This window comes from Hydra vulgaris, chromosome 15 (assembly GCF_038396675.1).
Source record: "Hydra vulgaris chromosome 15, alternate assembly HydraT2T_AEP".
Lineage (NCBI taxonomy): Eukaryota > Metazoa > Cnidaria > Hydrozoa > Anthoathecata > Hydridae > Hydra > Hydra vulgaris.
The window spans coordinates 29,611,469-29,623,652 of record NC_088934.1 but is presented as its reverse complement, the minus strand read 5'-3'; the positions used below and the strand labels follow the sequence as shown (position 1 = coordinate 29,623,652).

General features: G+C 29.1%; 2 protein-coding genes across 2 annotated transcripts in view; both read left to right on the top strand.

Moving 5' to 3' along the window:
- LOC136091654 (uncharacterized) overlaps positions 1-12,184 on the top strand; it is a 94,153-nt gene that overhangs the window by 13,033 nt on the left and 68,936 nt on the right. Inside the window, exons 2-3 of the mRNA XM_065819362.1 lie at positions 3,988-4,042; positions 11,422-11,919. Of these exons, the coding sequence (XP_065675434.1) occupies positions 3,988-4,042; positions 11,422-11,919 (553 nt within the window). The remainder of the gene's footprint in view (positions 1-3,987; positions 4,043-11,421; positions 11,920-12,184) is intronic.
- On the top strand, positions 7,334-10,595 carry LOC136091612 (zinc finger MYM-type protein 1-like). Its single transcript, XM_065819318.1, has 4 exons — positions 7,334-7,619; positions 7,744-8,380; positions 8,456-10,172; positions 10,245-10,595. Exons 2-4 carry the CDS (start codon positions 8,167-8,169, stop codon positions 10,378-10,380), a joined length of 2,067 nt encoding a protein of 688 aa, XP_065675390.1. The 5' UTR covers positions 7,334-7,619; positions 7,744-8,166; the 3' UTR covers positions 10,381-10,595.

The window sequence follows — 12,184 nt, the reverse complement described above, 5'->3', positions numbered from 1 at the left end:
AAAATTTCAGATTTAAAATCTAAATTAATACAGCTTTTCCATATAATATCGTATTGGCTTTTACAATTTCATCAAGCTATTCAGAGCTAAAAAGTATATCCATAGCAGAAGTTAAAGACGTATAACTTTTTTTACTTTTTCCTTGAATATGTGTTTCTTAGATTTTTGCTCTAACTTTAAACAACATATTTAAAAAAAGAATTATGCTTTGACTTTGAAATTTTTGCTGCAAGTTTAGTTAAGATATAACTATGCCATTGACCAAAATCAAGTTTTATTTATTTTTTATGAAGTTATGATCCAAAAATTCAAAGAACTTTTTGACCTAAAAGCTATTTTAAAAAAAAGGTGTTAAATTATAAATATAGGAAAAAGGTATTTTAATGATTTTGATACATATTTTTAACGTATTAACGAGGAGTATTTAAGTTACAGTATTTAACTAAATTTGAATTATTTTTTTAAGGTTGTTTTTAAGTTATTCTGTTTAATTTGTATACCGAAATCCCTTCAAATTTATTTAAATATTGTAATAAAAAATGACTTGTTTTTTCTTTTTTTTTTTTTCTCTCTTTCTGTTTTTTTTAAATTAAAGAGAGTTTTATGGTATTAAAACTTTAAAAGCAAAAAGTTATAACGTATTTACTTTAATAAATTTAGATTTTTTTCTATAGGAGCCACAATTTTAACAACCATAAATGAGATATAAGGAAAATCAAACTTAATTGTTTGAAAACAAAATGAAAACTAATTTTATAAGAAGTAAAGTTTAAAAAAAACTATTTTTATCAAAGAATCGAAAAATAACTATTTGTTAACTAAATAAATTTGAAATGTTTCAATGTCAAAAGTATACTCGCACCAATTTTGTTATGCAAAAAACTCTTCTCCAATTTTAAATTTTTGGGGTAAACATGATTAACTAACCCAAGACTTGCAAATAAAAGCTTCACAATGGTATGACATATTGTTTGATTTTTTTTTTTTTCGCTTATTAACATTTAAAAGTATATAAGCTAAAACACTGGCGGGGTAAGATGAAGACATTACTCAGTATAATCACCGAGCCCCATTCGTACGTATCTACAATAACCATCAGGGTTACGTAACAAATTATTTATTAAAAGTACAATGAGTAAAAAAAATTCAAAGAAAAAATTAAAATAAATAAAGTTTTAAAAACAATATTCATGTAAAAAGTATTATTCAAGTAATGAAGTTTTCAATGCTTCATCCCAAACTCTGCGACACTTTTCGCACCTCTTGATATTTTGTTTTTTCTCGGTGTTTTATAACGTGGCACTTGATGGGTTTTGTCTGAAGCTTCATTGAAGTCTATCTTGCGTTTCTATAATTGCTTTGATTTTTCAATGTTATGCTTTTTTTTTCTTTTTTTTTTTTTTTTTTGAATTTATTTTTGTTTCATAATATACATTTTCGTGATTACTTAATAAAGATTCGTTAAGATTGAATATACATATACATATAAATAATCACAAACATAAATGAGTATTATGCAGGCTCGAATGAGGATGATGAAGCAGGCTCGGATGTAGACGTTTAAACAAGCTGAAATGGTACTTGCAATTTTTTAAGTAATTTGTAATTTTGATTGATCAACTTTATTATTACCAAGTGGAAATAAACCAGTGTTTTAAAATCTAGCGATCATTTGTGTTTGTCTAAATGCATTTCCGGTGCTAAAGGTTTTGCGTATAGTTGAATAAAACTTTTTTTTCTTAGAATGTTAAAATTTAAACATGCATATAGTTCCCTAAGTGATTTTTTTCAACCTTATTTTAAAAGACAATACACATCTACGTCTTACGGTTGAAGTATTTGGACAAACGAGCCGGTAAAGAGACTGATAATTTTGTCAATGCAAGTGCGTGCAACATTTTAAGTAATATGTGAGACGTATCCGTCCGAGACCAAAATGATAATACCTGTCATTATAAAAATCATTTAATTAATTGATTAAACTACTTAATTTAAGTTGACCAAAATGTTACAAGGATTTAATTTGGTTACAACTTGGATATTGCTAATGCGGTCTTTGGTGGTCTTCCGAAACACCAGTTTTTGTAGACATGTGATTTTTATTTGTAAATTATGAATAGTGGCAGAAGAGCACCTGTAACTTTTACACAATTACCAGCTATGTAATTAATTTTTTTACAACACCAACCAATTTAACAGAGCATTTAGCTTTATGCCTGCAAACTATACGCTGTTTACCAAGCTTAAAAGATTAATTTTGTCAAAGTTCAACAAGTTACACGAAGTCTTAATGTTGATAAATGCTTAAATAATTTGTGTCTGAAGTTTATTGAGTTAACTTGTTATTTTATCCTCGGTACAAGAAGAAGCCGTGAGAGACAAAATATTGTCTGCTACTCTGCCGCCTATCTATGACTCTATTGTTTAGTGAAACCTTTATACCATTCACCTTCTTGTATATCGTTTGGTAGAAAAAGATGACTTTGATTTGTAGATACCATATAACCCTTAACTATTGCTATAAAATCTGAGAACGTTGTGCTGCATCCCCGATCGATTAAACTGGTAAGTAATGAAACAAGAACAAAGTCAAACATACTTAGCACCGTAGTTCTACCTCTACCATATAATTGGACTTTGTTGTGCATACGCTTGTTAAGAGGTGCTTTCGGTATGTTGTTTGCCTCTGAGGTTTTAGTGTGAAATATTCCGCCTACTTTGTCATTTTATACTGCAAGTTTTGACTGCTTTTCCGTTTAAGTTGTTTGCAAATTTTACGAATGTAAGTAAACATTATTTTCGCCTTAAAATTTTCAGATAAGTGGCAAAAGCTATTCTTTTTATTTACGTTTTAATTATTTATCAAATATTTTTAAATTTAGCTGCGCTTATCTTAATGCTTAAGTTTGAGTGATTAGCATGTTTATTCCTCCCCCATAAACATTTACCTCGGTTTTTCGCCTATAACTTTTTTCCTGAACTGGCATCAGAAATATCCATGAAGACTATATAAGCCCAGATTTGAGATTCCTCAAACTCAATTATCAATAATTAAGTATACCATTTTCTCATCTAATGGAAAAAATATCCTAGGCTGGCATCCTAGAACCTAGGGTGGTCCCATCTCAAAAATGACTTTTTGTACGACTATGACCGTTCCAAAAGACCAACGATTTGAACTCTGCGATCTCAATTACTTATTTTTAAACGAACCGTTAGGAACACCTTGTCAGCTTATTTTTCCACACTTCTGAGGTATCATCCAAAATAAAAAAAAAGCAATGCTCAATACATGGGAAATAGGGTTTGGCGATTTTTAAAAACCGGTTTTAAAAAACCAGTTTTTCAAATAAATTTGACAAATTTAAAAACCGGTTTTTAAGTTACGAAAGTCAGTTTTCTATTTTCTAACGTGGATTTTCATTTCAAAATGTTACATAATAATAATTAATAGAAACGGTTGCTAGTCTAAAAACACACAAATGTTAACACAAAGTTTTAGGAAAAGTTTTGACATATTTTTATCATATTCATTTTGACAAATTCATATTCAAGACATATTCTTCTTGAATAATTTGGAAATAAATCTACTATACTTCCTTTATCTTTAAAAGTCGACATTTATTAAATTATTTGAAAAGTTATTTTCTACAAATTTCAAAATTATGTTGTGATCACCGATTTGGATTAAGAGAAAATTGAAGAAACTACTCGTAAGAATGAAGCTTTTTTAAAAAAGGTCAAGGAAAATTAAGCTAATAAGTTTCTTGAAGAGCCTGCAGAGAACCTCACTAATCCAAAGATACTTAAAACTAAAAAACCAAGCTAAGTATCTAGTAAACGCGTATTTTCAGTTGCAGGTAATTTTGAGTCTAAAATTAGAACTAGACTTAGCCGACATTTAGTTAGAGTTAACTATATAAAAATAAACTATAATTAAAAAAATGAAAGACAATATCTAATGCACTTATTTTTTTATTCCTTTAGATAAGTTCAATAATGATTTCAATATTGGTAAATAAGTATTTGCATGGAGCAGTTGGTAAGCTGTTTTTATTTTTTATACAGAATATATATTTATATATTTATATACATATATATATATATATATATATATATATATATATATATATATATATATATATATATATATATATATATAAATATATTTATATATATATATATACATATATATATATATACATATATATTTATACACTAGGGTTATAACATTTTTACAACCTTATATGGCCATGGCCTACTAGATGAGTTTTTAAAAAAAAACTAGGAAATATACATTACTGATTTTATTTCAAAAACCTCCCCTAGCAAATAGAAAAACATTTTTCAAAATTTTGCAATTTAGTACAAATGAATAAAATTATACCAATGAGTAATCAATAATATTTATTACAATGCAGTGGGAGTAGCTGAATAATTTAACATAAGACAATCACTTGTTTCACTAAGTAAATTTCAAATTGATTCTTTTAGCACTTTTACACTGTATTTTTTGCATGGTTTTAATTGCTCGTTCGGCACAAATGTTATTTCTTTGTTGTATTTGCTGTATGTTACTTCTTGGCTGCCTCAGTTGCTGTATTGCCTTTTTTCCAAAGTTTCTTAAAAATGGTGTGCGCTTTATTTATGTTTCTTTAAACTGTTGTCCTATTTTTTATAACTGTCTTTGTTATAAAAATGGTCACTGAACCAAACATCAATCCAAGCTCGCAAAAGAAATTTACAAATTTCACTAAGCAGTTCACGTTTTTCTGGGAGCAGTACAAAAGCAAGTAAGGCATATGTTGCTCTGAATAATGACTTCTGAATCAATAATTTGGTCCATTGAATGCTTTAAGACTAAATCCAACTCATGATGTTGACATCCTCTACGCTGAGATATAGGATTGCCTTTTTCTTTAAATTTCAGGTAATTCATTACAGCAACTCCATTTTTTACTTAAGTATTGACACTTGTGGTATCACATATTATAACTTTAATGCTTTCTCATAAATAATATTGGTCTAATGCCTCCGTTATTCCATCGAAAGTTGTCAATGCTTTCCCATCATTAACAGTCAAAGCAGCTAAACAAACTTCACAGTTCTGATTTTTCAAAACAACAACTTGCATTTCTTGGTTGTCAAGTTTCTTACCATTAAAGTGCAAAGCCCAATTGTCATTTTTATGGGTTTCTTTAAAGTTCTGCTACATTTTGTGTGATTCTCTGACCGATGCCTTATAAATGGCATGTTGAGTTGGTGTAGGAATGCCAATACCGTGGTCTGATAGTTGTTTGCCACCTTTTACTAACTTATAGGAACTGATTAGTCTGTTTTACTAGTTGAAGTTCAGTTTTTGTAGTGCAATATGATTTAGTTTTTCTTTCTTTAGCAGGAGGCTCACAGTCGTAAGTATCATTGTCAGAAGTTCCTGAAGATGTTGATAGATTGGATGCAATATTTTGCTCAAAAAAGGAAGATTATTACTTGTGCAAATTCTGATCCTAACTTTTGATGAATACGCTTTTACTTGTACTGATGTTGCACAACTAACTTCTCCATGTGATATCATTTACAGTAAATAAAATTGTTTATGGCTTCATAGGCCAATCAGATGCCATTTTTTTGGTGATTTAAACACTTCCGCTAATTTAAGCTGAGCACATTTATTATGGTAGTTTAGAAAATTTATCATATTTATTAATTAATGCTTAAATCTCCCTCACTATTGACTTTACTGTTATGAATAAAAAGCTTAACTTTTATCACAATTTTTTCAATTCTATAGCTCCTTTTTTAAATCATCAATTTTCTAGATTTTTCATTTTGAGCAAAAAATTGAAACCTCCTAATAATTGTCATTTCTTTAGCATTCTAGTTAAGCCATCAAGTGGATCAGTCACTACAAAAGAGTGTAACTAAAATTTTCCTTTTAGTTACACTCTTTTGGTATGCTGTCTCTCGAAGTAACATAATTTTTTTCAGCATCTTCCCTGTTCTTCTTATATGACATTTTCTAGAAAAATAATAATTATCTCAGTGCTAATGAGTGTGCGTGAAAATATTTTGAATTATTGCAAACATTTAAGTAGTAAAACAAAAAGTGTGTGATAGATAATTTAATGTAAACAAAATTTATTTAATTTATAAGACAGAATGAAAGTAATTAAATTAGCCATTCATTTCATCTATAAATAATTTAGTAATTAAATTGACCAAACAAAGTTCATAACAGGTGAACTACATACTGGTTGTGGAACACCGCTTGTAAAGAAATATTTAAAACTGTGTCCTGGGGGTGGTTTTTGTCAAGCCAAATTAAAACAGTGCTATATATAACCTATTCGCACCATTTTTCATCAGGAAGGGCAATGGCCATTTTAAAATTGAAAAAAAAGTGAAAATGTTTATATATATATATATATATATATATATATATATATATATATATATATATATATATATATATATATATATATATATATATATATATATATATATATATATATATATATATATATATATTTATATATGTATATATATATATATATATATATATATATATATATATATAGAGAGAGAGAGAGAGAGAGAGAGAGAGAGAGAAAGAGAGAGAGAGAGAGATAAATAGATATACATATAGATATAGAAATAGATATACATATAGATATAGAAATAGATATACATATAGATATAGAAATAGATACACATATAGATATAGAAATAGATATACATATAGATATGGAAATAGATATACATATAGATATAGAAATAGATATACATATAGACAGTGCCGTGGCAAAGGCCCCCCAAACCCCCCATTTGGGGGGGGCCTACGAGATATAAGGGGCCCGTTTTTTAAAAAATGATAAAATTTTTTATGGCATTTTATTATTTTAACAGATAATTATCAATTATATTCAAACTATAAAATAAAATAAATGCTACTAAGACAATTTTAATGTGAAAAAAAACAACTGATGAGAATGGACATCCTTGTTTAGTTTCTGTATCTATATAGTAGCTTAACTCTAAAATTTTTACTCATACTTTTATGAAAAACACGGAATTTTTTAATCTTGACATGTTTCGTAGTTAACATACTACATTTTCAAAAGATTAAATAACAATTTAAAACTCTGGATATAAATATAAAATCAAAATTTGAAGACATTACAGAGAAATATTAACCGACAAATAGAATTGTTACAAACCAATAAAAATTATAATACAAATTATGATATCATAAATAGCATGCAAAAAATTATGTAAATAAAACAAACTAGATTGACAAATTTATATTATAATGAGCAGTTTATTTAAAGATGAGTTTTCCTATTTCACATGGAGTTTTCACACCGGGATATTTCCCGGTGGGCCGTCAGCAATACAACATTTTAAAATTTTATAATATTTTAAAAAGTATTTTCTTTAATTTTTTTAATAACTTTCTAGAATAGTAATAAAAAATTGTGAGTTGAAATACGATTTGAAATATTGATTTCTGCGTGTCAGTTGCTTCATTTGACTGTATGATGTGTGTGTAGTTGGTTAAACCGAAACGCAATCGTCATTGTTCAAAATTCGTAGTGAGCGTGGCTGAATCAGCTGAGCCGGTAAGTTTATTATTTTTAGGAGACATTATTATTTTTCATTTAATTTATTTGTATAAATTAAATAGGTATAGTACTATAGTAGGACCTAAAAGTAAATTTTATAAACTATCTGTTCTATTTTTAGGTATTAATTATTGGAATGAAGAAAGTGAAAAGTGGTGCAGCTAAGAGAAGAGAAGCAGCTGCAGCCAGGGAAGTAATAACTAAGTACCCCAAACTTACACAATTTTTGAAACCAGCAGTTCAAGCTGATGGTGAATCAGTAGCAATAACAGAAACCAATAATGATGTTACAGCCAATGCAGAAAATGATTCTGTTTCTTGTTTTGGTTTGTCTGCTGAAGGAGACTCTAATATGGCAATCTGTGAGTGTATACCAACTGCCACAACACTGCCACTTCTTTTTCTCAGTGATGATCCTTCTGATTAACCAGAAAATGTTTCTGATGCACAGAGGTGTGACATTGTTGAACGTGGTGTAAAGCAAATTGAGATTCCACACAATCAAGAAAGACGACGATTTTCAGTGACTTATTATAAACGACAGATGAAGAATGGAGAAACTATTGTACGGTCATGGCTTGTGTATTCTATGAAAAGTAATAAAGTTTTTTGCTTCTGTTGCAAACTTTTTGGTATATCAGATTCACCATTCCGACAAGGGATGAACACATGGGAAGGTTTATCCAAAAAACTGAATGATCATGAAACAGGAAGTACACATCTCAGGTGCTTTGAACAGTGGATGACATTACGAAAAGGTAAACTGTTTTAAAAAAAATTTTGTCATTAAATATAATAAATATTTATATATTTTACCAAATTCAACATTGCAGGCATAATGAATCAAACAACCATTGATGAGCATCAATACAAGTTGCTTCAAAAAGAGCGAAAATTTTGGAGAGCAGTATTGGAACGATTACTAGACATCACTCTATTTCTTTCTGCGAGGAATCTTGGATTCCATGGTTCACAAGAGGTCATTGGTTCCAAGAACAATGGAAACTTTCTTGGGTTGTTTGAATTGATGGCGAAGTATGATAGTGTGCTCGATGAACTTTTACGTCGGATTCAGAAGAAAGAAACTAATGAACATTATTTGAGCAATGATACCCAGAATGAGTTGATTGAATTGTTAGCCAAGGAGATTGAAGCCGGAAACCTTTCCAAAGTAAAGAAAGCGAAATATTTTTCCATTATTTTGGATTGTACGCCAGACGTTTCACATAAAGAACAAATGAGCATAATCCTACGATCAGTAGTTTGCATTCCTGGGACAGGTATCAACATTTCTGAAAATTTCTTTGGATATCTCAAGGTAGATGATACCACTGGAAAAGGGCTTTTGGATGCCTTTCTAGATCAGACAAAAAAGTGGGAATTAAATATTCTTGACTGTCGAGGCCAATCCTATGATAACGGTGCTAACATGAAAGGAAAGGCAAAGGGTGTTCAAGCTAGGCTTCTTCAAATGAATCCCAAAGCTCTATATGTTCCGTGTGCAAACCATTCACTTAATCTAGTCATTGTTGACGGTGCAAAGTCATCCAACAGTGCAATTACTTTTTTCGGAGTTCTTTCAAGATTGTATACACTCTTTTCATCATCTCCTGCTCGATGGCATATTTTAAAGTCATGTATACCCATTTCTGTCAAGCCTCAATCCGATACCAGATGGGAAAGTAGAATAAACTGTGTGAAACCTCTTCGCTATCACCTGAAAGAGATATTAGAGGCATTAGAAAAATTGGAAGTGTATGCTCTAGAGAAGAGAGATGGCGCAACAGCTACAGAAGTATGTTCGCTGATGGAATATATGATGACATGGCCATTCATATTGTCAATCGTTATTTGGTATGACGTTTTATACCAAATTAACAAATCAAGTAAGCTTCTGCAGTCCTCTACAACTTCCCTTGATGTCTTGGATAGTGAAATAAAGGCCACATATACATTTCTTCAGCAATATCGTGAAACTGGATTTTCAGACGCACACATGAAAGCATCAGAAATCGCAGAAGTGTTGGACATTGCAAAAATTTTTCCAGAAGTGCGTTCCCGACAAAAAAAGATGATTCATTCATACGAGTGTGCCGATGAAGCTCACACCATCCAATTAGAACAGAAGTTTAAAGTTGATTTCTTTTTACCACTCCTTGATATGTCAATGGGATCAGTAAAGGAGCGTTTTGAACAAGTCAGTAGTATCACAGAGCTCTATGACTTCCTATACCGTTCTGAGAATCTTATTCAAATCTGTAAAGAAAATTCTTTGTCTTTATATTGCAAAAATTTGCAAGCAAAGCTTGGCGATATAGATTCGGATGATCTGGAAATGGAATTAAAACGATTTGTCATAGTGGTACAGGAGAAAGAAAGTACTCACATGAAATCTGCACATGATTTTCTTAATTACATTTATAAAGAAGAGCTGCAAGAAACTTATCCAAATCTTGCCATTGTGTTACGCATAATCCTTACCTCACCAGTAACTGTCGCAAGTGCTGAACGTAGCTTCAGCAAGCTAAAATTGATTAAGACTTTTCATAGGTCAGTATATTTAATCTTGCTACTTTATACATAATAGATGTAGCTCTATGCATTTCTTTTCACTTTTTATAGGTCAACAATGGTTGATGACCGCTTGTCTTCTCTGGCGATGCTGTCAATTGAGAACGATGTGGCAAGAAAATTAAATTATGAGGAGATAATCAACAAATTTGCAAGTATGAAAGTTCGCCACAAGTCATTTCTGTGACAATTGTGAATATGTGATTTATTACAGGTTTTGAAGTATTACCAATATAATATAACAAACATTATTCTGATAATTATCCGTACATATACGTTTGTCTATACTTATATGTCTTATTTTTGATGTTTTTAGCCTTTAGAAAAAATGTGACGCATATATATCCTGTAATGTGATGCCACAAAAATAGGGCCCAAAAAAATGATTTGGGGGGGGCCCAAATGTACCACACCACGGCACTGCATATAGATATAGAAATAGATATACATATAGATATAGAAATAGATATACATATAGATATAGAAATAGATATACATATAGATATAGAAATAGATATACATATAGATATAGAAATAGATATACATATAGATATAGAAATAGATATACATATAGATATAGAAATAGATATACATATAGATATAGAAATAGATATACATATAGATATAGAAATAGATATACATATAGATATAGAAATAGATATACATATAGATATAGAAATAGATATACATATAGATATAGAAATAGATATACATATAGATATAGAAATAGATATGCATATAGATAGAGAAATAGATATACATATAGATATAGAAATAGATATACATATAGATATAGAAATAGATATACATATAGATATAGAAACAGATATACATATAGATATAGAAATAGATATACATATAGATATAGAAATAGATATACATATAGATATAGAAATAGATATACATACAGATATAGAAATAGATATACATATAGATATAGAAATAGATATACATATAGATATAGAAATAGATATACATATAGATATAGAAATAGATATACATATAGATATAGAAATAGATATACATATAGATATAGAAATAGATATGCATATAGATAGAGAAATAGATATACATATAGATATAGAAATAGATATACATATAGATATAGAAATAGATATACATATAGGTATAGAAATAGATATACATATAGATATAGAAATAGATATACATATAGATATAGAAATACATAAAATAATTTTTTCTTTTGTATGTTATTGTTATTCATTAGAATTGTTTTCTATTTATGGTCAAATTGATGTGAAAGTAGGCAATCTTGTTACTACGTTTAATATCTTTCCCAAAGAATATGAAATAACATTTGAAGCTTTTTTAAGCTCATATACTTCTGGATTTTATAGATGCGCGTGTGGAAATTTGTTTCGATTTACTACTGGTAATGATGATAGTTTTCCACCATATGAAAATAGAATTTTAGGATTTTGGGTTTTTAATTCAGGAACTCTGTTTTTTGATTCTTTCATCAATCAAACTAATGTTCGATTAGAAAACGTTTTGTTTAGATTAGGATTGAAAAAATTTAATATTAGTCAACTTCTTTTTCACGGTGCATATGTTAATACTTTACAAATTAATGGTGAGACCATTGCTTCGAGAACAAATACTGACGCAAAAGATATCTACAATGTGAGCTTGTATTTTTCTGATCCTTGGTTTTTAGAGCAACCGGGCTATGTTCGGAATCTTTTAGTAACAAAAGGATGCTCTGGTGAGTATTAAATACTTTTTGTAAAACAAAACTTTAACCATACTTTAGTTTTATAAAAAAATTTAGCATATAAATCTTAAATACTACACTATATTTCCATTGTTTTGGATTAAAGAACAAGAAACATGCAAGGCATCCCAAAGTGTATAAATATTTTATACACTTGCAAATAGTATAAATAACTGTGTTCAAGAGATTAATTACAGCTTTCCCATTCTTATATTATTAAAACAAATAATGCCGCCTTCAAAAACTTAATGAACTA

What these genes read in the sequence shown, in the direction of transcription:
- LOC136091612 (XM_065819318.1), top strand. Translation starts at nt 8,167, where the DNA reads ATGAAGAATGGAGAAACTATTGTACGGTCATGGCTTGTGTATTCTATG. An exon ending in GTGGATGACATTACGAAAAG is followed by an intron (nt 8,381 to 8,455) that starts GTAAACTGTTTT and finishes TCAACATTGCAG; the next exon opens with GCATAATGAATCAAACAACC. An exon ending in TTGATTAAGACTTTTCATAG is followed by an intron (nt 10,173 to 10,244) that starts GTCAGTATATTT and finishes CACTTTTTATAG; the next exon opens with GTCAACAATGGTTGATGACC.